At 42.9% G+C, this 23,740-nt stretch overlaps 1 protein-coding gene across 1 annotated transcript in view; it reads left to right on the plus strand.

Moving 5' to 3' along the window:
* Positions 1-2,136: 2,136 nt before the first annotated feature.
* LOC308297082 (transmembrane protein 150A) overlaps positions 2,137-23,740 on the plus strand; it is a 100,599-nt gene continuing 78,995 nt past the window's right edge. The window contains exons 1-2 of the mRNA XM_080740484.1: positions 2,137-2,382; positions 5,184-5,459. Coding sequence (XP_080596610.1) covers positions 5,395-5,459 — 65 coding nt within the window. The 5' untranslated portion in view covers positions 2,137-2,382; positions 5,184-5,394. The remainder of the gene's footprint in view (positions 2,383-5,183; positions 5,460-23,740) is intronic.

Below are 23,740 nucleotides of genomic sequence, written 5' to 3' on the forward strand. Positions count from 1 at the left end.
CATTGATTGTGGAAATGGCCAATCTACAAGCTCACGTGTTGCATCGCAACGTGTTGTGAGCGATTCGACGATTATGTCATAATTGTGACAGGTCTTTTCGAGGTTTCTGATCCTGTCTGGACTCTGGAGCGGAAATAACTTTAAGTCATCATCAGGTGGAACCGGAGCACACAACCAGAACCTCTTGCGATGCGCACCGCGATTGTTTTTTCTTTTTTTTTTTGAGCGATGCAAAACGCTCCGTTTCACTTTGTGTGCTCAGTTTTAGAATGAATACCAGGCTTTCCTCCGCAGTGGAAAGTCTGGTGACGCAAAGGTTAAGGACGGCCATTTCTGTTTGGATATTCCAAGTGGGCCCCCAAATAATTCTCAAACCACTAAGATTGTAATATTAAAAAAATAATTGGTCTAATAATGTTAAAGTGTAATTCTTTTCATTTATTTTCCTTTCTTTAAAACCTTGTAAAATGAGTCGTCATTGTACCGATACAATCAGTTAAGGGGTCAGATTATCTTATATTTCATTTTATTAGTCAGATATGCATATCTTTTTTGTGTTTATAACCTCTCAGTTTATATTTATAGAAATTCTCTTGCCATTTAAAATAAGATTTATTCCAACAGTTATCTCTGTTGTCCTGTGTCCCTTCATTGTCTGAAAACAAACATTTTGGAATGGTAAAAAATGCGAATTAAAATAATAAATGTTCTTTTAATTACATCTAATCCAAAGAAAACTGACACATGCACGCTCGCGCGCGCACACACACACACGCACGCGCACGCGCACGCACGCGCACGCACGCACACACACACACACACACACACACACACACACACACACACACACACACACACACACACACACACACACACACACACACACACACACACACACCCCTTCTAGCCTGTTCTGTTTTTGCATGCAGAGGTAGAAGATACTACTGAGACATACTGATGTTGAGCCACCAGAGGGCAGCACAAACACATTTTTACATTAATTTACTGTCAAACAAACCGCATTGGTCAAAGTTTCCTGGTAGCCTAAACTTCAGTCAGTTCACACAAATGTCATGTTCAACAGAACGCTGAGCTGGCTCAACATGATAACATCGATGAGTGTGCAACACATTTATCCTCTTCTGGTTTTGTGGTCAAACTGACAAAAAAAAACGAAGAAAAACCCCACAAAGATGCCTTGGTTAAGATACCATACCAAGCGTCCCAGGTCTCTTTTATAAGACTATTGATCTAGTGATCTCTCTCCAGAGTACACACAATCCTCCTTTATAGGCTATGTTTAGGTGGCCATTAAATAAAAGCTATTTTCCACAAATTCTATTCAAGTTGAAATAAACGCGTGCCCTGGTGAATAAAATACCATAGATTGTAGACCTATATTTAAAATCAACTGTCATTCTGTCACCACCACTATTCTCAGAACCTTTCATGTCAATATTAAAAGGACCCCAAATTGATTTTCAAACATTGTAGTTTTGATGCGTTATGTAACCTATATATTTTGATGCAAATACAAGTAGCCTACATTTACTCGGATAGTAGGCTACATTTAGAATTCCAGACTTCTAATTGTAACAGACTGACTATTTCTAAATTGCAGTAGGCCTATTGATACTTTCACTCAAGTAGCCTAAAACATGTGAGTACTTTCCTCACCACCACTCATTTTTTGCCGGGGGCCCCCTGGCAGGGACAGAGGACCCCCACAGTCATCATAATGTGGCCCCGCCCAGTGGCGTCAGTCAGTTCAGCAAAAGTTAAGGTATGTTGCCATACCTTAGCAACAGGCACGATGAATTCAGTGGCGTCAGTTCAGAAAAAGATAAGATATGGCAAAATGACTGGTGTATTGCACGCGCAAGACACCAGTCATGTTGCCATACCTTTAGCAACAGGCACGATGAAAAGTAGGCTACATTTTATTATTTCCCCCTTGTAGCCAAGGTATGGCAGCTGCCATTGCTTGCCATACCCAATTGACGCCTCTGGATGAACTTATTTTAAGAAGTACATTGGCAGCTGCCATACCTTGCCATACCCAACTGACGCATCTGGCCCCGCCCCTCCGGTGTGAGGGAGACGGTTCTATCAAGCGAGTTCAATCAAACAGCTGGGGGAACCTACACACACACACACATTATACACACACTGTGGACGCCGGGGTTACATACATTTTAATTACGCGTTAATTCACCGTTATGTTTTAACGACAGATTGATATTTCAGTTGATTTAAAGGGCGGAGGACGAGGTTTTGCTCGGTTTCTTTTGAACTCCGTGTCCCAGCGGGTCGTGTTGGAGGAAGGTAACTGCTTCTTCTGCTAGCTCTTCCAGAGGTGCTCCAGTCCTCCATGGACAAAAGGTTGGTGTGCGATGGAAAAGTCACTGACAAACTGTGAAAACTGACAACTTTTAGAGGAAGGAAGAAACCCCATTGCACGCGTTGGTTTAGTTGTTGGTTTAGTTGGTAACGCTAGCCTAGCCTAGAAGAGCTCTAGGTTGTTTCTTCTGGGGGAAACTACGTTTAAAAGCGGAATAAATGATGTCTAAAGCAGAGCGTGCTGTACAGGGGGCGTGAATTGGGTATGGCAGGGGTATGCAGCTGCCATACCCTGGGTCCAGGGGGGAGAATACAAGTTAGGCTACTTTAAAATATAAATCCGTTAATGTCTCATTGTCTGTCTGTGCTGGTTATTATGTTGTTAAATTACAGTAAAAAATAACTACAAATGCAAAATTTAACAAGGTAGGTCTATTATAATTGTATTCTCCACACTTTTATTCTCCCCATCTTGATAGAATAGTATATTTCCAGGTTCCGCAGGTCAGCTGCACAGGTGCAATTCATTATTGTTAATTGTGGCACGTTTATATTATGTCAAGTTTAGCTGCACTTGAACAACCGTTCCAGCCTGCCATATCCAGCCCAAGAAACCATAGAACATTTTTGGGGAAAATAATAGAATGTACTTCTTAAAATGAATGTATCATGCCTGTTGCTGCTAAGGTATGGCAACATGACTGGTGTCGCGCGTGCAAGACACCAGATGTTGCCATACCTTACCTTTCTCTGAACTGACGCCACTGGTGCTGTATCGTAGATAATTATAGTCTACTATCTGATCTAGGACATACTGTGTCAGCATCAGCATGCATTGAAGATCAGCCCAGAAAAATGGGGGAAAACGAATTGATCGTTCATAAATGTTGCATGCATGATGGCAAAGGAGAAGTGTCAGCAGAGCAGATCTATGCTATAATAACCCCTGTCTAGACTAGAGTGGTTCTCAACATGTGGGTCGGGACCCCCAGGTTTTGATTTGATTGATTTGGTGGGGGTCCCCAGATGACGGTGAAGTGACAATCTAAAAGACTTTTAAGACACTTTTAATTGGCCTAGTTAAAAAAAAGAGAGAGACTTTTAGTAGTAAAGAAAAACTATGCTATAAAACTGGTCAAACATTGGCCAAATTAGTCTAAAAATATAAGAAAGAGGCAAACATTTTGAAAATAGCTGATCTACAACCGTTTTTGCAAGACGTTATGAGCTTGTTGATCTGCTATTTTCACAATATATTATTACTGTGGGACTTACAATTTGTCAAAGAAAATGTAATGCCTCAACTCGTCTCCTACAATTCCCAGTTCCAAATTTCAAATAATATGATTACTTTGGGGCACCTTGGCCTGAAAGCTTCCGAAGCAGTGATGAGTAGGCTAACTATTGACATCTACCTCTGAATTGATGCTGACAACTGACCAAGATATATGGTTACCACACAGACATAATTATATTGATGACTTCTTCCCATGTTTTGTTCCTTTAAAGTTGTTTTAGTTTTGTTTTTGAGTCCGCAAAATGTCAAGAATGTAATTCAGATAGCATATTGTTATAAGACATAACGCTAGGTTCATTGTTTACCTGGTATCCTATAGTTTCAATCAAAGTACAGATTGTTATTTACGTAAGCATATACTGTTCAGACAGATGCTGGGTTCATGGTTCACCTGGCATGATTGTACTTTCCTCGAAGCACTACACAGCTCTATCTGCATTCTGTTCACGCAATTAGTATTATTATTATAATAATATTATGCTTATTATCAGGGGTTGACACTAAGGTCTCAGAGGCGCTTGCCTGTGGGGCAAATACAAGTCATGTTCTACTTACCCAAAGGTCATGCCCACTTGCCCAAAAAGGAAATCGTCCATTACAAAATGATAGGTAAAAATGTTAACTGTTCAATTTAACACATTTTTCTTTCTTTTTTCTTTACTTATGTGAGATAAAAATGTCATACCTAAATTGTTATGCCAAATACCTACGGTACATAGCTATGAATATGACTATGGGTTCACACTTTATATTTTTAAGTGTAGCAACAATGACAATTATACATTAAATTAAACATTCTAGGTCAACAGTGCCCCTATTTTACATTCCACAGACCAGAAGACTAGCCACGTTCTTAGACAGATATCCTGAGTTGTGTTTATAGACGGTTGTGTCCGTGCACTACGTTCAAGCACTTGCCCGGTCAGGCAACCTGAAGGCAAACCACCTCTACCCGCCCGAAAGTTTTATTTACCTGCCAGGGGCACGTGGGCATCCCCTAATGTCAATGTCTGTATTATTGTAAGTACGCTCTGCTCTGGATAAAGAGCATCTGCTAATTGCCTAACATGCAGGGACGTGCAGAGAATATTAGAGAGGCAGGGGCTGACATTTCTAAAGGGGCCTTTTGGTGAAAATATCAAAAATAGCAGACCTCCAAGCTCACAACGTGTCGCAGTGCGACATGTTTGAACTTGGAGGTCGGCAATTTTCAGTGCTTGATACCACACTGAACTAAGTATAATCAAGTGTACACTGGAGATGCGGCGTAACAGCATGGATTTCTACACAGAGAGGGCAATTCTTTCAACAAAAGATGCAGCATTCAAGTTCAGGAGAGTTTGGACAAGGCAATTCTCTTGAATGCTGCCTTCAGGTATGGCATGGAAAGAGGGGCATTTGCATTTCTTTCACCATAGTGAAAACTGCATCCATGGTCTGGAGAGGGCACTTTTTACAGACAGGTAAAAGGGCAGGGGCTCAAGCCCCCTTTGATGTCTATGTGTGCACGTGCCTGCTAACATGTAAACTGTCCCGTTGGCCACAGGCTGCCGCGCGACCCGTCCGCGATGCAAGCGACACGATGACGACGCCACCGATCCGGAGTTAAATGCCAGCGGTACCCGATGAGCAGGGAGTGCTTCCTGTTGGCTGGCCGAGGAGGAAGAGGAAAAGAAGAAGAAGAGGAAGAAGAAGGAAGGACAGGTGTGCTGCCGTCGGTCTGGGAGCCCGCTGACCGCAGACAGACAGACAGATAGATGTCTCTGTGGGTGATCCTCCCTGTCAGCCTGCCAGCTCTGACCATCACTGGAATATGGGTCGTGTAAGTGTCACTCACCTCCAGGGGTGTCGCACCAACGCATTATTATGCATTAGTTTGTGCATTAACTATTGAAAAATAGCAGATCTACAAGCTCACAGCGCAGCACCGAGTGCCACTCTGCGAGCTTGTAGATCTGCTATTTTTGTCTTTGCATATTTCAAATCCTTCTAAGGTTTTTTGAAAAAACCTACGTTTCTATGTCAGTGGTGCTCAAACGTTTTCATGTGAAGGACCCCCAAAATGATATGTGTTTGCCCACGGACCCCCATCTCAAAATGTTTAGTTACAAATGTTCGCTTAAAAAATACATATATTCAAGTATTTGAAAAAAAAAATTCACGACTTTTAAAAAATAGCAGATCTACAAGCTCGCAGCGCGGCACTCGGTGCCGCGCTGTGAGCTTGTATATCTGCTATTTTTCAATATATAGCTAAAGTATAAAATAATTAAGGCCCCTCCACATTGGGCCCTATAGTAACTCAGTCCCCCCCCCCCTTGTTGTGGTCAGTCCCTGGGGGGGGTTCCAGGTGGTCTCCAGCAAATTGAATGAGTTAACCCATTTTTTAAGATTCTACAAATTGCTTCTAAATCCTAAAAGTTTTCTGAAAAACATATGTTGCTATATCAGTGTCCCCCAACATCATGTGTATTTGGCCGCCGACCCCCCATTTTTATATTTTTTATAACATTATTATGATAACATTTTAATAGCACAAACCTTGTACTGTGTATAGTGGTCCCTGGTACAAAACAATTTCAGACCGGACATTCATTTGGGGGCCCTTGACATGAAAAACATTTGAGATGTGATATACATCAGTCCAAAGACCCTCGTTTGATACACTTTCAGAGTTAAAACCGGTAAAGCATCCGTGTCATTTTAGATTTTAGCTGTGTATATATAGCAAAAAAAATACATAAAAATTAATCTCTAAAAAACTTTAGAACAGTGGTTCTCAAAAAATAGTGAGTCACTTTTTTCTTGAAAATGTTTTGTTTAACACAAATCTTCTCACCTGGGGGTCCCTGGCACAAAACATTGTCAGATGGGGGTCCGCAGCCAAATACATATCGTTTTGGTCGTCCTTGGCACGAAAACAAATAGAATGGATTAAAAAGGGGTCCATTTGGACCCCTGATGGTTCCCCTGCACCCGACTGGTAGTTACCTACCTACACCTCTGTCGATTGTGAGGTGCCTTTTCTTTTTCTTTATTGCTTTATTGTCTTTTTGAGCGGTGGTCACAACGCTCCTATACGTGGCCGTGTGTGTGGGTATGTATGTCTGTCTGTATGCGTCCGTCCGTGTCTGTAGCCTGCAGTAACCTTTTCTGACCACACATGTTAAGGGAGGGGCGCTGTTGTTCAGACTCACATTCACACACACACACGCACGCACGCACGCACGCACGCACGCACGCACGCACGCACGCACGCACACACACACACACACACACACACACACACACACACACACACACAGCCTCCACCGCTCAGTTCACACGAGTGTGATTTTTGTTGTACTTCCAAGCAGCCCAGATGGACTATCAACTCATCAGCTGAGTGCCCGCAATCACAGCCGATTGGCTGACCTGGGCAAACATGTCTGCTGCTGAATGGCAGATTTATGAAACGTGCCGAGATCACACAACCACCAGTCTCTGAACGGTTGGGAAATGTAGTTGGGTCAGTGGTAGGGATGGGACGATATGAAAATGTCATATCACATATTTTGTGACAAAATAAATCGCGATTTACGATATTATTAAAAAAATAGCAGATCTGCAAGATCTACAAGATCAAAAAAATAGCAGATCTTCAAGCTCACAAAGTGTTGCATCGCAACGCGTTGTGAGCTTGTAGATCAGCTATTTTCTTGGCAAAGACATTTGATAAAGATTGAAAATAATACTGTATCAAGTACGTATATTACAAGTACCTTTTACCAATTATAGAGGGTTTAAATGGTACCGGATATGCAGCTCTGCAAATAAAAGGTGAATTGATCCTAGTGCATGATGGAGGCTGGTTTAACGTTCTATGAGTTGGCGCTCTGAAATCACTGTGATGACACGGGAACCACACTGACAGAATCCCTTTTATGCCCTTATATAGAGGTCCCTGATGTCATCAATATTAAGCCCATATCCAACAGGACTTGATATGGGAATGCCCATATATGGAGGAAGACAGCCCATATATGTATGGCTGGTTCTACAGACAGGGATCTCCATATATGGGCATAAAAGGGATTTGTATGTATGATGTCAGATTTCATAGAGGTCATAGCACTTTCACATGAATAACTGAGTAAGCATGTTTGGGGTCTCACAGCATATCTCCATAATACAGTACATGGATCTCCACATATGGGTGCCAGGGGTCTCCATATATGGGTAGCTGGTCCGATATACATCACTGGCCAGATGGCCAAGACATGGCGCGACCTTGCCCTGGACGCTTGTCGCCCCCAGGCGTCTTACTGGTAAAAAAAAAAAAAAAGGGGCTGAGAACGAAGGAGTCTGTCCCCGTTACAATGCGGTAGAACCCTGGGAGATTGCTGAGGTGGAGCACCAGTACTTACCGCATGACTTGTGCCCGGGATCGAACCCATGGCTTGGCGGTCCAAAGGCAAGAGCTCTACCACCGGAAACAATAAGTAGTAGTAATCAGGGGTGTCACACCGAATTCTGAGCCCTGCAGGGTACAAGGATTCACTGCGGGCCCCCCATGAATGTTCTTCATAAGGGGGACCTGGGAGCGCGTTATTACGCATTATTTTGTGCTTTAACTATTGAAAAATAGCACACGCTCACAGCGCACTGCGAACTTGTAGATACTCAGTGGAGGGCACCACTGCATGTTGCCCCATTGGCCTGAATTCCATTGCAGGGCTGCGTGTGTGGATTAGTCGTGTCCTGGAAGACTGTGGGATTATCACCTCTCATGTGGCACTTGATCCCATTCTTACTGTAGGCTAATCACCACAGATACAGAACGCTTGTGAGAGTGTGTGTGTGTGTGTGTGTGTGTGTGTGTGCGCGTGTGTGCGCGCGCTTGCGTGTGACTTGGTGTTTGCTCTCCTGGCTGTTTCATGCTCCGCTCAACGATCGCCACGCTTTAAATATTTATATTAAACATCATCATTTGTCTAACAGCAACAAAGTTAAAGAGGTCTTCCACGTTCAAACATTTACTCGGGCACAACAGATATTTGATATTCATTTCAACAGACGGGTGTGTTGCGCTATTTTGACGTTCGATAGCCCGACGTCCCATTAGTCCGACGCTGGTGAATGCTAACCTGGTGAAATGCTAACTTGCCGACACTGGTGAATGCTAACCTGGTGAATGTTAACCTGGTGAATGCTACCATGCCTAAACCTAATCCTAACCCTAACCTCAGTAAAACTATGCCTAAACCTAACCCTGAAACCTAACCTAACCTTTAGTCGGACTAAACTAAACTCTTTGCCTATGTTGTCGTGATCTGAAGTATTGCTTAGAGGTTACAGAGGTGCAATTCACAGTTTCTGGCTTGGCCGTTGACGTGAAACTGAGAAGTCAATGTCGGAATGGACAATAAACCAAATTAGGGGCAGAATGGCCTTTATGTGTAATGGTCTTTATTTTCTTAGCGATAAAGGGCTTTGCAGACAGCCGCGACTTTTCACTTTTTTCTTTTTCTTTTTTTTTTTTAAAGAAACCAATGATTCTCTACAGACCTCATGCACACCTGCTCCGAATTTGCCGTGTGGCAAGTGGCTGCGGCAGTTCGTTTTTTTTTCCAGATAAAAAGCGATACTCATCTGTTGGTAGTTTACGGATTTGGGCGATTGAGATGAGCCCAATGAGGTAACATCGTGAATGAGTGAGCAACCCTTCATACTAGACGTAGATGGTTCAATCTCATCTCTCTTATACTCAGACGGTGGTTGTCTCTGTCTGGGATGATGATCCATGGCTTTGGGCGGGGTGTAATGAGATGGATGGTGTACTGAATCACATGATGAACGATAGAGGCGGTGGGTAACGGCTGTTGTTCATGTTCACTGTCATATCGTTGAATCATCCTCATCTCTGTCGCCTCCATTGTTCACCTCCAAACGAATCCCCTGCACCCCTAAAAAGAAAGTGAATTAATGTTTGTGTGTTGTCATTATATAAGCCCATATATTAGAATGCCCATATATGGACATACTACAGTATGTCAGTCTCATGTGGTCTGTGACGTCAGACAATCCATATTTGGAAAAAGTGAAATATTTGCATTTTCCCATTCAATTATAATTCACTAATACATTAAAATAAATTTAACTGGGGCGCCTGGTGGCCTAGTGGACCAGGCGCATACCATATAGCAGGGGTCTTCAACAGGGGGTCCGCGACCCCTAGGGGGTCCGCGGAGGTACTGCAGGGGGTCCGCGAAATTATTGCTTAAAAAAAAAAAAAAAAAAAATCAAAAAATGTTTTTTTTTTTTTTTTTTTTTTTTCATTTTTCACATTTATGTTAAAAAATAAATCATGATTCTATCCATTTTGAATAGCTTGAATACATGATTACTATGCAATTGACAGATTGTTGATATTATTGACATTTGTTCTCAGTTAATAAGTAGTAGGCCTATGTTTAGAAATGGTAGTGGTACGGCCCACCCTGCTCGCTGTAACTTGTACATGTTTAAAATAAAAAATATGTCGTAGCCCCGACCGCCCCACCCTACGAGGTGGTAGGGGGTCCCTGCTCCATTTCCCCATCAGTTTGGGGGTCCCCGGCCTGAAAACGTTGAAGACCCCTGCCATATAGGCATTGCCATTTCGGCATCAATGCCTGTCGGCGTCGCCGGTTCGGTTCCCGATCCGGGCGGCCTTTGCCGCGTGTCGCTCCATGTCTCTCCCCAGTTTCCTGTCAGTCTACTGTCCTATCCAATAAAGGCAAAAAGCCCAGAAACAAATCTTTAAAAAATAATAATAATAATAAATTAAACTATATATAATATATATATATATATAGCGTATTTCTTAGCACCCGGAAGTGTCCTGATGAACCCGGTCGATTTGACATTATGGCCCAAGTGCTTGCCACCTTTTACGTATAAAATGGGGTATTTGTCAGGGGTGAGATTAAAAAAGCTCTGGAAAAAGTATTGTCTAATAAAGAAAATCAACAAAACATCATATTATTGAGAGTGGCAGGAATGTTGAGACATACAACTTCTCTCTTTGACCTCACCAACTGGTGTTTTTTTTTTTTTTTTTTTTCCACAAAAGACGAAAACTAAGGAGATGTTCTCTATAATTTTAGTTTATTTTAGTTAGTTTTGTAAACACACAATATCGTTTCAGTTAGTTTTCGGGTTTTTTAAAAGCTTAGTTTTTATTTTTATTTCATTTAACTAAAATGTTTTTCCATTCTTGTTTTCGTTTTTTAGTTAGTTTTCGTTTACTATAATAAGCTTGCTTGCCACCAAAACTGTGGGATGAGTAGCGCGGCAAAATAAAGTTCATCTGGAAAGATGGATGGAATGGAAGGAACAAAGTCTGACAAGTTGCCCTGTGAGGGCAACCAGACTAACTACTGGTTTAGAAGGCCTTTGCAGATGGGTGAACTGTAGAAGATGGTGTCTGGTCTCCGGCGGCACCTGGCTATAACAGTATTTCCTTCCTGCTACCTTCACAGCAGAGCCTTGTTTCCAAGGAGCAGAGGCAACAGCCCCTCTTCCTGGGTAGTGGAATGCCAGTGGTCAGGATTTGTTGCGTAACCCCATCTCTCCCTGGCAGGGTTGCCATGTCTGCTTGGTTCTTAAACATTTTTATGGCAAGGACCTCGAGTTTAATATATTGTGACTGCCTGGCCAAAACCTCTTCACTCCATTTTTGAGGTTTTAGATTTTTTGGCATAAATCAGGGCTATTGAACACCCTTTACATCTGAGTGTTGGTTAAAATAATATTTAACCAATGGAAATTTGTAAAAAATCACAAAGGGTGAGAAGTTCAATCACCCGAGAGAGACTTGGAGTAGAACCGCTGCTCCTTCACTTGGAAAGGAGTCAGCTTAGGTGGTTCGGGCATCTAGTACGGATGCCCCCCGAGCGCCTTCCTAGGAAGGTCCTCGATGCACGTCCCACTGGGAGGAGACCCCGTGGCAGACCTAAGTCCAGATGGAAGGATTATATCTCCAGACTGGCCTGGGAACGCCTCGGTATACTCCCAGAGGGAGTGGAGGAAGTTGCGCAGGATAAGGAAATCTCGAAGTCTCAGTTGGAACTGTTACCCCCGCGACCCGATTCCGGATAAGCGGTTGAAGATGGATGGATGGATGGATGGAAATTTGTAAAAAGTGCTTGGGACAAAACCTCCTAACTCCACACTTTCTGCCAAACCAGCTAACTCTACCCGATTGTCCCCCTCTTTTTTTCATAAATATGTGATATTGATTATTGAACACCCTTTACGTCTGTGTGTTGGTTAAAATAATATTGAACCAATGGAAAGTCGTAAAAAGCTCTTCAGTCAAAACCTCCTAACTCTACTTGAGCTCATTTTCCCAAAAATGAACATTTTGGAGTTAGGAGATTTCGGACGACAGCAGAGATGGTGTATATTTTCTGCAGACCCCCCATTTGGGGTTTGAGGTTTTTACCTTTCGAGACCCCTTTTGGGGTTCTTGTTGATTATGTACAGTACATATAGCCAAAAATATATTTTCTTTTCTTTTTTTGAATAGATATTTGATTTTTTTTCAGAAAACTTAGGTCGGGGTTTAGAAAGTGTTTTTTAAAATCGGCCTCAGTCCTAAATGGGTAAAAAGAAAATGCACATCACATCAAATAGCCGTAGTATATTCGCTTCTTTTGGGCTTGTCGTCTAGACCTGGTTGCTTATGTCTCTGGCAGAATGTGGCAACATTGTGTGAGTGGAGTGGAGCTGGGAGGGAGCAGGGTAAACAGTAACAGTGGGCCGGGCCCACGGTGCTCCTAGCCTCCCAGTGCTCAGACAGAGGCTTTCACACGGTGTCTGACTGAAGCCCGGCCCTCCTGGATGGGCATCCAACACATGCATGCATTAAAAGCAGGGGTCTTCAACAGGGGGTCCGGGACCCCCAGGGGGTCCTCAGTACTACAGGGGGTCTTCCAAATCTTTGTGTAATAGAAACTTTTTTTCCTCCTTTTTTATATTAACCACTTGAACCCTATAGCGTCCATATTCTGATAACTTTAGCCAAAAATAGCAGATCTACAAGCTTGTAGATTGGCTATTTTTGGCAAAGAGGTTTGGTGTTTTGGGGAAAAAGAGCAGACCAAGTACAGAGTGAAGGTGAAGTTTGTTAAGTATTGGCGGTTCAAGAATCCGAAATACACTGATGACGGTGCTACTGTGCTGTCAAAAGATGACAATGGTATCTATGGATTGTGGGGGTCCCTGCTTCATCTCTCTCTCAACTAAGGGGTCCTTGGCCAGAAAACGTTGAAGACCCCTGCATTAAAGCTCTCAGTCATTTGGATTCCACAGGAGCCATTCGTTAGCCTCGTATGGCATAAAAGACATCTTTTTTTTTTAGGTTTTCAGAAAAGAAGAAAAGTAAACTCACTATCTGCCTCAGTCAAGTCATCTATAGTTGAATTAGGCAATCATGACGAAACATGTCGTCGTCGTTGGGTGGAAACCTTGTATGTCCAAAAAATTAATGTTAAAAAATGAACTAAACTAGTGAAAACATCTACAAGTGCTTGTAGATCTGCTGTTTTCACTAGTTTTGTGCAATGGCCTTGTACGTATGATGAAGCAGGGCTTTACTTAGCGAAAAAACGTACACATTTGAAACTTGGAGATACAAGGTTTCTGCCCGACAGTGACGATATTTTGCCAAAGTCATTTTGTTTATCTGTCTTTATTTATATCTGCCTAAAGCCCCTATCAGAGTCGGTACCGCGGTGAAGAGCTATCCACCGCGGTGTAGTCTTTTTGAGTCATAAAACTACAACGTTACGTCATTCCTTGCGGTGAAGAGCTTTCCACCGCGAGTCCCGACACATCACCCTGTACTCTGATAGAGGCTTAACTCTACTCTCCTAACACTGCTGAATCACCCTGCATTACAGCGTATATGTCCTCAGCCGATCAGAATGCTTGCTACATTCCAAAATAATTTCTGCCCAAGTCAAAAAGTTGACTTAAAATGACTGAGGCAGATAGCGATTTTGGAATGTAACAGACATTCTGATAGGCCGAGGAGGACATAGGCAATGAGGCACACTGAAGCAGCTGTGCCAAAAAATTACAGACCTTCAACGTTTTCAGGCCAAGGACCCCTTAGTTGAGAGAGATATGAAGCAGGGACCACCATAACCTTCTCATAGATTCCATGTGGTTTCATTGTTTGACAGCAAAATCATCAGTGTATTTTGGATTCATGTCAAATTGTGTTTTCAGATGCGTATTTAACCACTTGAATTGTCAATACATAACTGGACCTTTCACTCTGTACTTAGTAAAAGGAGGAAAAGGTTTCTATCACACAAAGATTTGGAGGCTCCCCTGTAGTAACTCCGAGGACCCCTAGGGACCCCGGACCCCCTGTTGAAGACCCCTGACGTAGGCAATTATGCTATGAGGCTAACACGTTATCCTGTCGCTTGCCACAAATAGCCTATCTACAAGCTGCACGGCCTGGTAAGCTCATAGCCGTTTTAGTTTGTTCTGTATTTTCAAGATTAAAGACCATTCTAATTGAAGCTAGCAATAGAATAAAGAATACAAGTTACAGGAAAAAAAACATGAAGAATTAAAATATAGATAAGATGTTGATGCCCCGACAGCAGCGTTATTTTAGCCTGGCGTTGCTCATACTATTCCTCTCTGCATATCGGATATTAGTCTGGACTCTCAGGCAGAAAAGGGGTGGGTTAAAAAAAAAGGCTCTGGACACGATTGGTTAGACCAGACCAATGCTCGGCCCTGATTGGTCCCCCAAATTTTGGGGGAGAGGAAATGGATTCACAATTCACCCTTTGTTAGCCTTCTGGTTGGTCCCTGACTGACCAACCAGCAGGCTCTATTTGCCTTGTCCCGCCCTGGTCCCGCCTTTTTTATGTTGAATTTGCTGAAACATCATTTTTTGGAGAAATAAAAACATTTAAAAAAATGCTGAGTCACTATACTGCCACTGAGCAGCTCCATTTTACTGAAACCAAGTTTGAAATTATAATTGAACACACAACAACAATACGAAGCAACTGAATTACAATGGTAGTGGATGGAGTGTCCCACCGAGTGTCCCACCAAGACACAGCAACCAATGGGTGTGAAGAGGGGCGGGACAACGGGCGGGACTTGACAAAGGGTGAATTGTGCGGGGCCAGACCCATATTCGCCAAGGGCAAGTTTTTTTGCCCAGGCGGATTGGTCTGGTTCCAGGGCAGCGTTATTTTAGTTCCTGCTGGGTTTGTGTTCACCACAGACTCCTACCGTAGGTCCTTGCTGTCATTCCACTGGCATGTCTCACTTCAATAATCATTGTCCTTTCAAAGGTCAGCTCGGGTGCCTGACTGTCTGCTATTTGGAAACAATGGCTTATTTTATTGTTTCCAGTGGCTACCGGCTGCAGGCATGTTCTCCTGCCAGACAGACCGCTGAATGTTGACATATCAAAGAATTTTGCATAAATGGACACATGGACTCTCGACCCATAGTCTTAACACAATCAATGCCAGGTATTTATTCATTCAGGTCGGACCTTGCCAGCGTTTTTCATTGATACCTTAATTTGAAGGCCCACGGAAGCTACTACGTGTCCATATTGTGTAAGTTCGCGCTGTTTTTAACAGCCACCGAACATGTCATCTTTCACCCAGAAAATCAAAATTGTTACCGCGATGGTCCACCGAATGTAGAATCCTAGATGAATGCGTTTGTCTGCATTGCCTTATCATTAGACTGAATTCGGAAGCGGATATGTAGATGTTTATAAATTATTCGCCCAAAGCATTATGGGGAACTGAGTTCCTGCATAACTCTGGGCTACTGGTAGGGGTGGGTGATATGGTGATAATTATCGTTGAGACGATACAATGTCTCCACAATATGCCTTTTCAGAGGTATCGTATATATATCGTGATACAATTGAGGGAGCCTTGTAAAAAATCCTGTTTAATCGTTAATACAGAGATTCATTGCAGAATTTAGCATTTTGGTCTAAATCAGTAGTTCACAAACTTTAAGGTTTCCCCTTAACTCTGACAGTATACAAATGAAACCAAATGGACCCTTACGGGTCCATTTGGTTTCCATATCGCCCACCCCTAGCTACTGATATCAAACATATAATTTTCCGAATGTCTGAGTGAGTGTCTGTCTGTCTGTCTGTCTGTCTGAAACAGCGTTTCTCCTCAGTGGCTGGAGCAATTGATCTGAAATCGCATCACCATTAGCATATGAACACACCTGACATAACTGTGAAGCCCGTTTGTCACTTTCACAAATCATATGCTGTATATTAGCATTTTTATATTGTATCTACTATCTATTCTGCATCTAGCATGAGGCATATCTATTCTGCATCTAGCATGAGGCAACATCTTTAACCAGCTGTGTGTGTGTGTGTGTGTGTGTGTGTGTGTGTGTGTGTGTGTGTGTGTGTGTGTGTGTGTGTGTGTGTGTGTGTGTGTGCGTGTGTGCGTGTGTGCGTGTGTGCGTGCGTGCGTGCGTGCGTGCGTGCGTGCGTGCGTGCGTGCGTGCGTGCGTGCGTGCGTGCGTGCGTGCGTGCGGGCCGGGGGACAGTATCTCTGTAGCCATTAAACGAAACGGGTATTTCTTATATTGATTCTCCTACATATTATCATGCAAGCACCAGTTAAAGTTACTTTCCATCCCTCATATACTGTGTGCACAGTGCACATCCCATAACCCACACACTGCACATCATTTTGGAGCTCATATCTTTGAACGGGTAAGGGCTAGTTTAATATACCAGTAAGACTCCCTAATCGGGAGATAAGCGACCGTTGGTCGCTTATCTCCACAAATATCACAACCTCCACCTCTCACGTCATACGGGTAGCCATAGTTACACCTGGAATGTTGAATCTCCATATATGGAGATAACCTACGCATCACACAAAGTCTGACCTCACCAGCCCATACTTGGGCATGGACGACTTATATCTCCATATACGGAGATGGCCATATATGGAGATACGATGACATCACAGAGTCCACAGCTGATGATGTGGCGTGATGTCATACAATACACAAACAAGCCCTATATAAAGGGGCAATTCTCACCAGGGAAGAGAGCATTGCCTGGAATGTTGAATCTCCATATATGGAGATAACCTACGCATCACATAAAGTCTGACCTCACCAGCCCATACTTGGGCATGGACGACTTATATCTCCATATACGGAGATGGCCATATATGGAGATACGATGACATCACAGAGTCCACAGCTGATGATGTGGCGTGATGTCATACAATAAACAAACAAGCCCTATATACTGATGCGATACGATGACATCACAGAGTCCACAGCTGATGATGTGGCGTGATGTCATACAATAAACAAACAAGCCCTATATACTGATGCGGAGATATGAGCAGGGCAAAGGTGTGACGTGTGACCGACCGACGGCCGGTGGAGGTTTTCATAGTAAACTGCTCCCTGACGGTCGCAAAAACAATGAAAAGACTGATTGCCGATACTCTTCAATGGCACTGAACCTGAACATTTGGTGAGAATAGCCGATCTACATTTTCAGCTTTCTTTTCGGCTTTGAGATTTGGTGTAGAGCAGTGGTTCTCAACCTTTCCAGGCTGCGACCCCCACATAATCACATTTTAACTGGGGACCCCCCACCCTGACGAGTGCTAAGAGTTGAGGCATTAAATTTTGTGTAACACGGTTCTATTGTGAAAATAGCAGATCTTCACGAGACAACGCCTTGCAACTCTTTTCACAATTTCTGCTTCTAATATTTTAATCTTTTTTATGTTTAATTTGTCATTTTAGAGGTATTAAAAAGCCCTCAAATTGTCACTTTAGAAATGTGCATTTACCCTCTATAAACTTCATGTTGGTTTGTTTACTGTTGAGTGAGAAAACAATGTTGCACATTAATCATCTGGGGACGGACCCCCCAAAATAATTTGGGAAACCCCCTGGGGGTCCCGACCCACAGGTTGAGAACCACCGGTGTAGAGGGGAAAGAAAATGAGTGGGCCAAGGATAGCCCTCTAAGGGACCCTGGTCAACGAAATGTGCAGATAAACAAGGGATAATAAATAAATGGGGAGCAGAGCAGGTGATTATTGAGAGATAAACCCCAACAGCGTGATTAGACCCCGTCACAAACCTGAGGGGGTCTTTATCACCCTGAAGGAGCGGTTTGATGGATTTTAAAAGGATCGAATTGCTCGCGTTAATGAAAGTAGTCCTTTAATTTATGCCAAGTGCGTCCAATGCAACACAGTCAGCTTGGAAAATAACGGGACGAGTTGATTATAGAATCAATAGTTGGTTACTGCATTGTCTATTTCTCATTTCAACATTTTCTTTTGCGACCGTCAGGTCGCAAGTTACTATGAAAAGCTCCACCGGCTGTCCCTCCGTCTGTCTGTCTGTCTGTCTGTCACGTCAAATCACACTTTTGCCCCTACTCTTGATTCCAAACTGTGCACACACACTCCTTGGATGGCAAATCACAACCTCCGCAAATCACAACCTCCGCAAAATAACAACCTCACAACCTCCAGGCACATTTTTGGACACTGCTCATACAGATTTTGGCCTAAGATATAAGATATATAAGATATATTCATATATACATGGATTTCCCATATTCCCTCCTGATTGGCTACCATTGCCTTCTAAAGTTTGTGTATGCGACCTGACGGTAGCTTATCTCCCGATTAGGGAGTCTTACTGGTAAACATTATTGAGAGTACTGTTTAGCTGTAAACGACATCCTGTGTTAGTTTACATGTTATCAGTATTAAGCCCATATCTGGGAATGCCCATATATGGACATAGTGTGTCAGTCTCTGTTGTTTCAGCGTGACCTAGCCCTTTAGGAGGAGGTCGCTTCTCGCCCTTAGGGCGTCTTACTATTTTATGTATTTGTTTTTGTGTGTAAATGAATGCACTACTTAATATTTCGCAATGTGACACATTGTGAGCTTGTTAGAGTTAGACATAGTGTCTTTGGGTTTTTTATGAATATTGAACTACGTAAAAGTATTAACAAGATCTTTGTGACTAAATAATAATCACATTGGATCCACTGGATCCACTTTTCCCCTCCATTTTCTGAAAAGTAACATTGTTGGACAACTTGGACATACCCGTTGTTTCATGTTGAGATTGGCACATTTCACACAGTTTTTTTTTTATCTCACTCACGTCACTTTGTCTGCTGACCTCACTCAGCAAACAGAAAATAAACACATTTTTAAATAAAACAATTCACAGGAGGCAAGCAGTGATCACCCCATGATGTGCACTGCAATGTAGTTTCAAATGCACTACATTGCAGGCGCTTTTTGAGAGTGAAAAAATAAGAAGACACGTGTGACATGTGTGATCTGGGCAGCTTGCCCCGGGAAATGTGCCAAGCTCAATAGGGAACAACAGTACAGACAGTGACCTTAAAAGGTACAGTTAGTCGAAGCGCACACCTGCTCTTCATTGACATGTTGTTCTTTTGGGCCACTGGGAAATTCACAGAACGCCACAAGTTTCCATGGCAATCCTTGCTCTCAAAATGCTTCTCGCCATAGATAGAATCTTGAAAGGGGGGTGGAAACGTGGTCTGTTCCCTGCCATATACTGCTCCCAGGCGGGGGAAATGTGGTCTGCCCCTGCCATATAGTGCTCCCAGGCATGCAATTACTGCTCACCGCATCGCATGGCCTTGGTGGCAGGGGCGTCACACCAAATTCTGGGCCCTGGGTACAAGGATTCACTGCGCGGGCCCCCCATGAATGTTAACTATTGAAAAATAGCAGATATACAAGCTCACAGCGCGGCACCGAGTGCCGCGCTGCGAGCTTGTAGATCTGCTATTTTTGAAAAATCGTGAAAATGTGTGCAAGAAACTTATTAGTTTCTATGTCAGTGGTGCTCAAACGTTTTCATGTGAAGGACCCCCAGGATGATATGTATTTGGCCACAGCTAGACCCCCATCTCAAAATATTTAGTTCCCCGGAAGCAAAATTTGAGTTACAAATGTTCGCTTAAAAAATACACATTCAAAGATTTGCGCACATTTTCACGACTTTTCAAAAATAGCAGATCTACAAGCTCGCAGCGCGGCACTCGGTGCCGCGCTGTGAGCTTGTATATCTGCTATTTTTCAATGGCTAAAGTTACTATAGGGCCCCTCCTCCACCTTGGGCCCTGGTAACTCAGTCCCACTTTCACCCCCCCTTGTGACGCCCCTGCTTGGCGGGGTCCCAATTATGTAAACAAAGCTATTATTATTTAGCCCTGTGCGACCACAGGGCCACACTGGTGCAGGTCCACATGCAGCATGCTAAAGAGAGAGGGACTAGAATAGGTCTGCTTTATTTAGAAATGCCCTCAAGCTGGACTGGTGCTTGTTTTTAGCATCTGTGTCATTTTAGATTGTTGTGCTGCTATTTCTGAGAATTTTAGAAAAAAAAAACTCTTAAAGTTATACCATGTAACTTTTTTTATAAAACAAATCTTAAAATTGTCCTAACTGTTAAATCGCTAAAGTTTTAGAACACCCACTCCGTTATTTTCAGCTTCTAAAGCCTTCTCTTTATATGTTTTCTGTGATCCTCGCCGGGGTCCGGTTTTCGCGGAAAAATTACGTCATCATACACTACCGGCCAATCACAGCGAGGGTTATACACTGCCGGCCAATCACAGCGCATCTTGCTGACTTCTCAGGAAGTAGCTTGCCTCAACAAAACAACAGCATATACTCGGGTGAAGGAGTCCGTTTCTCCGGAATGCCTGAACGCACAGGAACCAGGGACCCCTCTAAAGATAGATCTCGGCGAGGTGGAGGCAGACGCGGGGGTGTGAGGCCCGGTCCGCGGCGAAAAACGGCCGAAAGACGCGGACGCGACCGCGGTTTGCTATAGAGCTACTGACCACTAGTTGAGCAACTTACACAGTATAGCTTTAAAAGTGTGAGAACTTCTAATTTAGAAGGCCGTTATTAGAAACGGCCTCAGGTCTCAATGGGTCCCATGGGTAAATGGGTCTTGAACTACTAAACCCTCAACATTTTTTAATAAAGCGGACCTGCGTTGGCTCTGTGCTTTCCCCCCCTTCTACACCAAATCTGTTCGCTAAAGATATACCATCGTCTATTTTTGGCTTATGTCCCCCTCAGGAATATAAGCGGGGTTCAACAAGTCAAGTGGTTAACTGTACGAAGACCGCAACCATATAAACAAAAATGTACATCTGAAAATGCCAGGAACAAAACTGTGCTGGTTAGAAAAGCAGGTTGAATATAAATGTATTTTTTCCCCTTCACTATTTACTTTTTTCTACAGAACTCAGTTTGTTTTTCCACTTGTTTCAGCATAGTAGTGTAAAAGCAAGTCAAAGGAAATAAATACTGTATTTTTTTTTACTCACGCCATGGAGACTTGTGAAGTTGTGTTCAATAATATTTTTTTGTTTTTTGTCGCATTCCTAGGACAATAATTTGATTACAATAAATGTACCCCCATTGTTTCCGGATGGGGACCCAAATGCATTTGGGTCCCCATCCGGAATCAATGGGGGTACATATACTTTTTAACTTTTTTTGTCTTAGGAATGTGACAAAAAAAAACTAAAAAATATTATGTGGAAGTCCCCTAGTGTGAGTAATCAATAGGAAAAAAAAGTCATTTTGGGGGTGAACTACTCCTTTAAGACCTGCCCACTCGTACTGACGGTAGTGTTCCAGTCAGACCTGCCCACTCATAGCCTACTGCTGGCAGTGCTGGGTTTCCACACTCAATTATTATGCAACAACAGCACTGCCAGTGCCAGTAATGGAAGATGTCACTTTTTTTTTTACTTAAAGGTGTCATGTCACACCCCAAAGATTTACATTATAATACAGTAGGTCATGTGTTTTTTTTTTGTAGAAACGGTTTGAAAATCAGGGCATATCACAGATTGATTGATGGTTTACATGTTTTACAAGATTTACAAGCACACACACACACACACACACACACACACACACACACACACACACACACACACACACACACACACACACACACACACACACACACACACACACACACAGTGTATGAGCGCTGCTGGGTCTGAACAGTGAAAATACTATATATTACTTGTGTAGCACCATTGACTAGCATTGACTGTTATGAATACTTTTGTTTGGCACTGCATTGGTTATCTATCTGTCTGTCTGTCTGTCTGTCTGTCTGTCTGTCTGTCTGTCTGTCTGTCTGTCTGTCTGTCTGTCTGTCTGTCTGTCTGTCTGTCTGTCTGTCTGTCTGTCTGTCTGTCTGTCTGTCTGTCTGTCTGTCTCTCTCTCAAACTTGTACGTTTCTTCGCAAAGTAAAGCCCTGCTTCATCATACAAGGCTGTCGCACAACAGTAGTGAAAACAGCAGATCTACAAGCACACAACGCCTCGCACCGCGAGGCGTTGTGTGCTTGTAGATCGGCTGTTTTCACTAGTTTAATCATTTTTAAAATGATAAATACAATACTGGCTTTCAAGCAGTTTCAAGGGGCACACTTGACCCTTCTCAGGGGCACACCAAAGGTCCCCAGGCACAGTGGTTGAGAAACACTGATCTATCTATCTACAGAATCTGTCATCAACCTTTTGGGTCCCTCGAGCAAAAACGTGTTTACGTCTCCAACGTAACGCAGCGTAAATGAGTAACCGTTACGTTTGTGCCAATGTTTACGACTATCCATTTTCCATATTAGGTTGTAGAATGTCTCAGTAGGATGCTTCCTTATCTCACCATCTCTCCCCCCCCCCCCCCCCCCTCATCGCCCCCTCCTCTCCCTCTGCATCTCGTCCTGATGATGATTATTCATGGCTGCTGGGGGCAGATGGTGTGATGTTTGCATTAGCACAGGAAGCTGAGGCACGACTTAATGTTGCCGCGTGTCTGTGTGTCTTCTAGTGCAGTGGTTCTCAACCCGTTCCACACATTGTCAAAACAGCCCATCTCGTTGTGCGCTTGTAGATCTGCTTTTTTTCCAAGATATTTATCTGTCGAACGGAGTCGAACGAAATCTAATGCCTCGACTCCTGCGCTTTGCTTTCCCAGTGCAAAAGAAATTGTAATAAAAAAAAAAAAGAAATCTCAACTTTTCATCAATTAAAACAATTACAACATTTCAAAAGTGTTTCACGAATAAAATCGAATACATTTTCATGAATAGATAAAAAAAAATACAATCAAATAAAACATTTAAAGGCCAGTTCACACCAATGCAACTACTTGCTACAGTATGGCAGTTGCAAGGAGTTAATGAAAATGAAAATCTCTTGCACACCTACGAATGCGACAGGTGCGTCGAGGAACATAAAAGGTCGCGACCTGAAAAGGTTGAGAACCACTGAACCACTGTTTTAGACCTTCATCAGGCTATCTTAGCCTGATTAACCCATTTAGGCCTGAACACATTATGACGCAATATTTTATGCTTTAAATATAAAAAAATAGCAGATATACAAGCTCACAGCGCGGCACCGAGTGCCGCGCTGCAAGCTTGTAGATCTTCTATTTTTGAAAAATCGTGAAAATTAGAATTTTGACCCGATTTTATAAGTGTCTTTTGAATCCTTCTAAGGTTTTTGGAAAAACCTATGTTTCTATGTAAGCAATCTGGCCAGCCATCGTCAAAGAAAAGGTCCTTTTCACTTCAACTGGAGCTCAGTTAGTCTGTTCTTGAGAGACTACTATGTCAGTGGTTCTCAAACCTTTCATGTGAAGGACCCCCAAAATGATATGTATTTGGCCACGGACCCGCATCTCAAAATATCTAGTTCCAGGGACCACCCAGAAGCAAAATTTGAGTTACAAACGTTCGCTTTGAAAATACACATATTCAAAGATTTGCACACATTTGCATGACTTTTTCCAAAAATAGCAGATCTACAAGCTCACAGCGCGGCACTCGGTGCCGCGCTGCGAGCTTGTATATCTGCTATTTTTCATTGGTTAAAGCATTCAATAATTTTAGGCCTGATTAAGCATGCCTGCATTTGAAGACAGTGTGGCGAGAGTTTTTTTTTTCTTTTTCAGTTGCATGGAG

This window comes from Nannobrachium achirus, assembly GCF_963921795.1.
Source record: "Nannobrachium achirus genome assembly, chromosome: 13".
Taxonomy (NCBI): Eukaryota; Metazoa; Chordata; class Actinopteri; order Myctophiformes; family Myctophidae; genus Nannobrachium; species Nannobrachium achirus.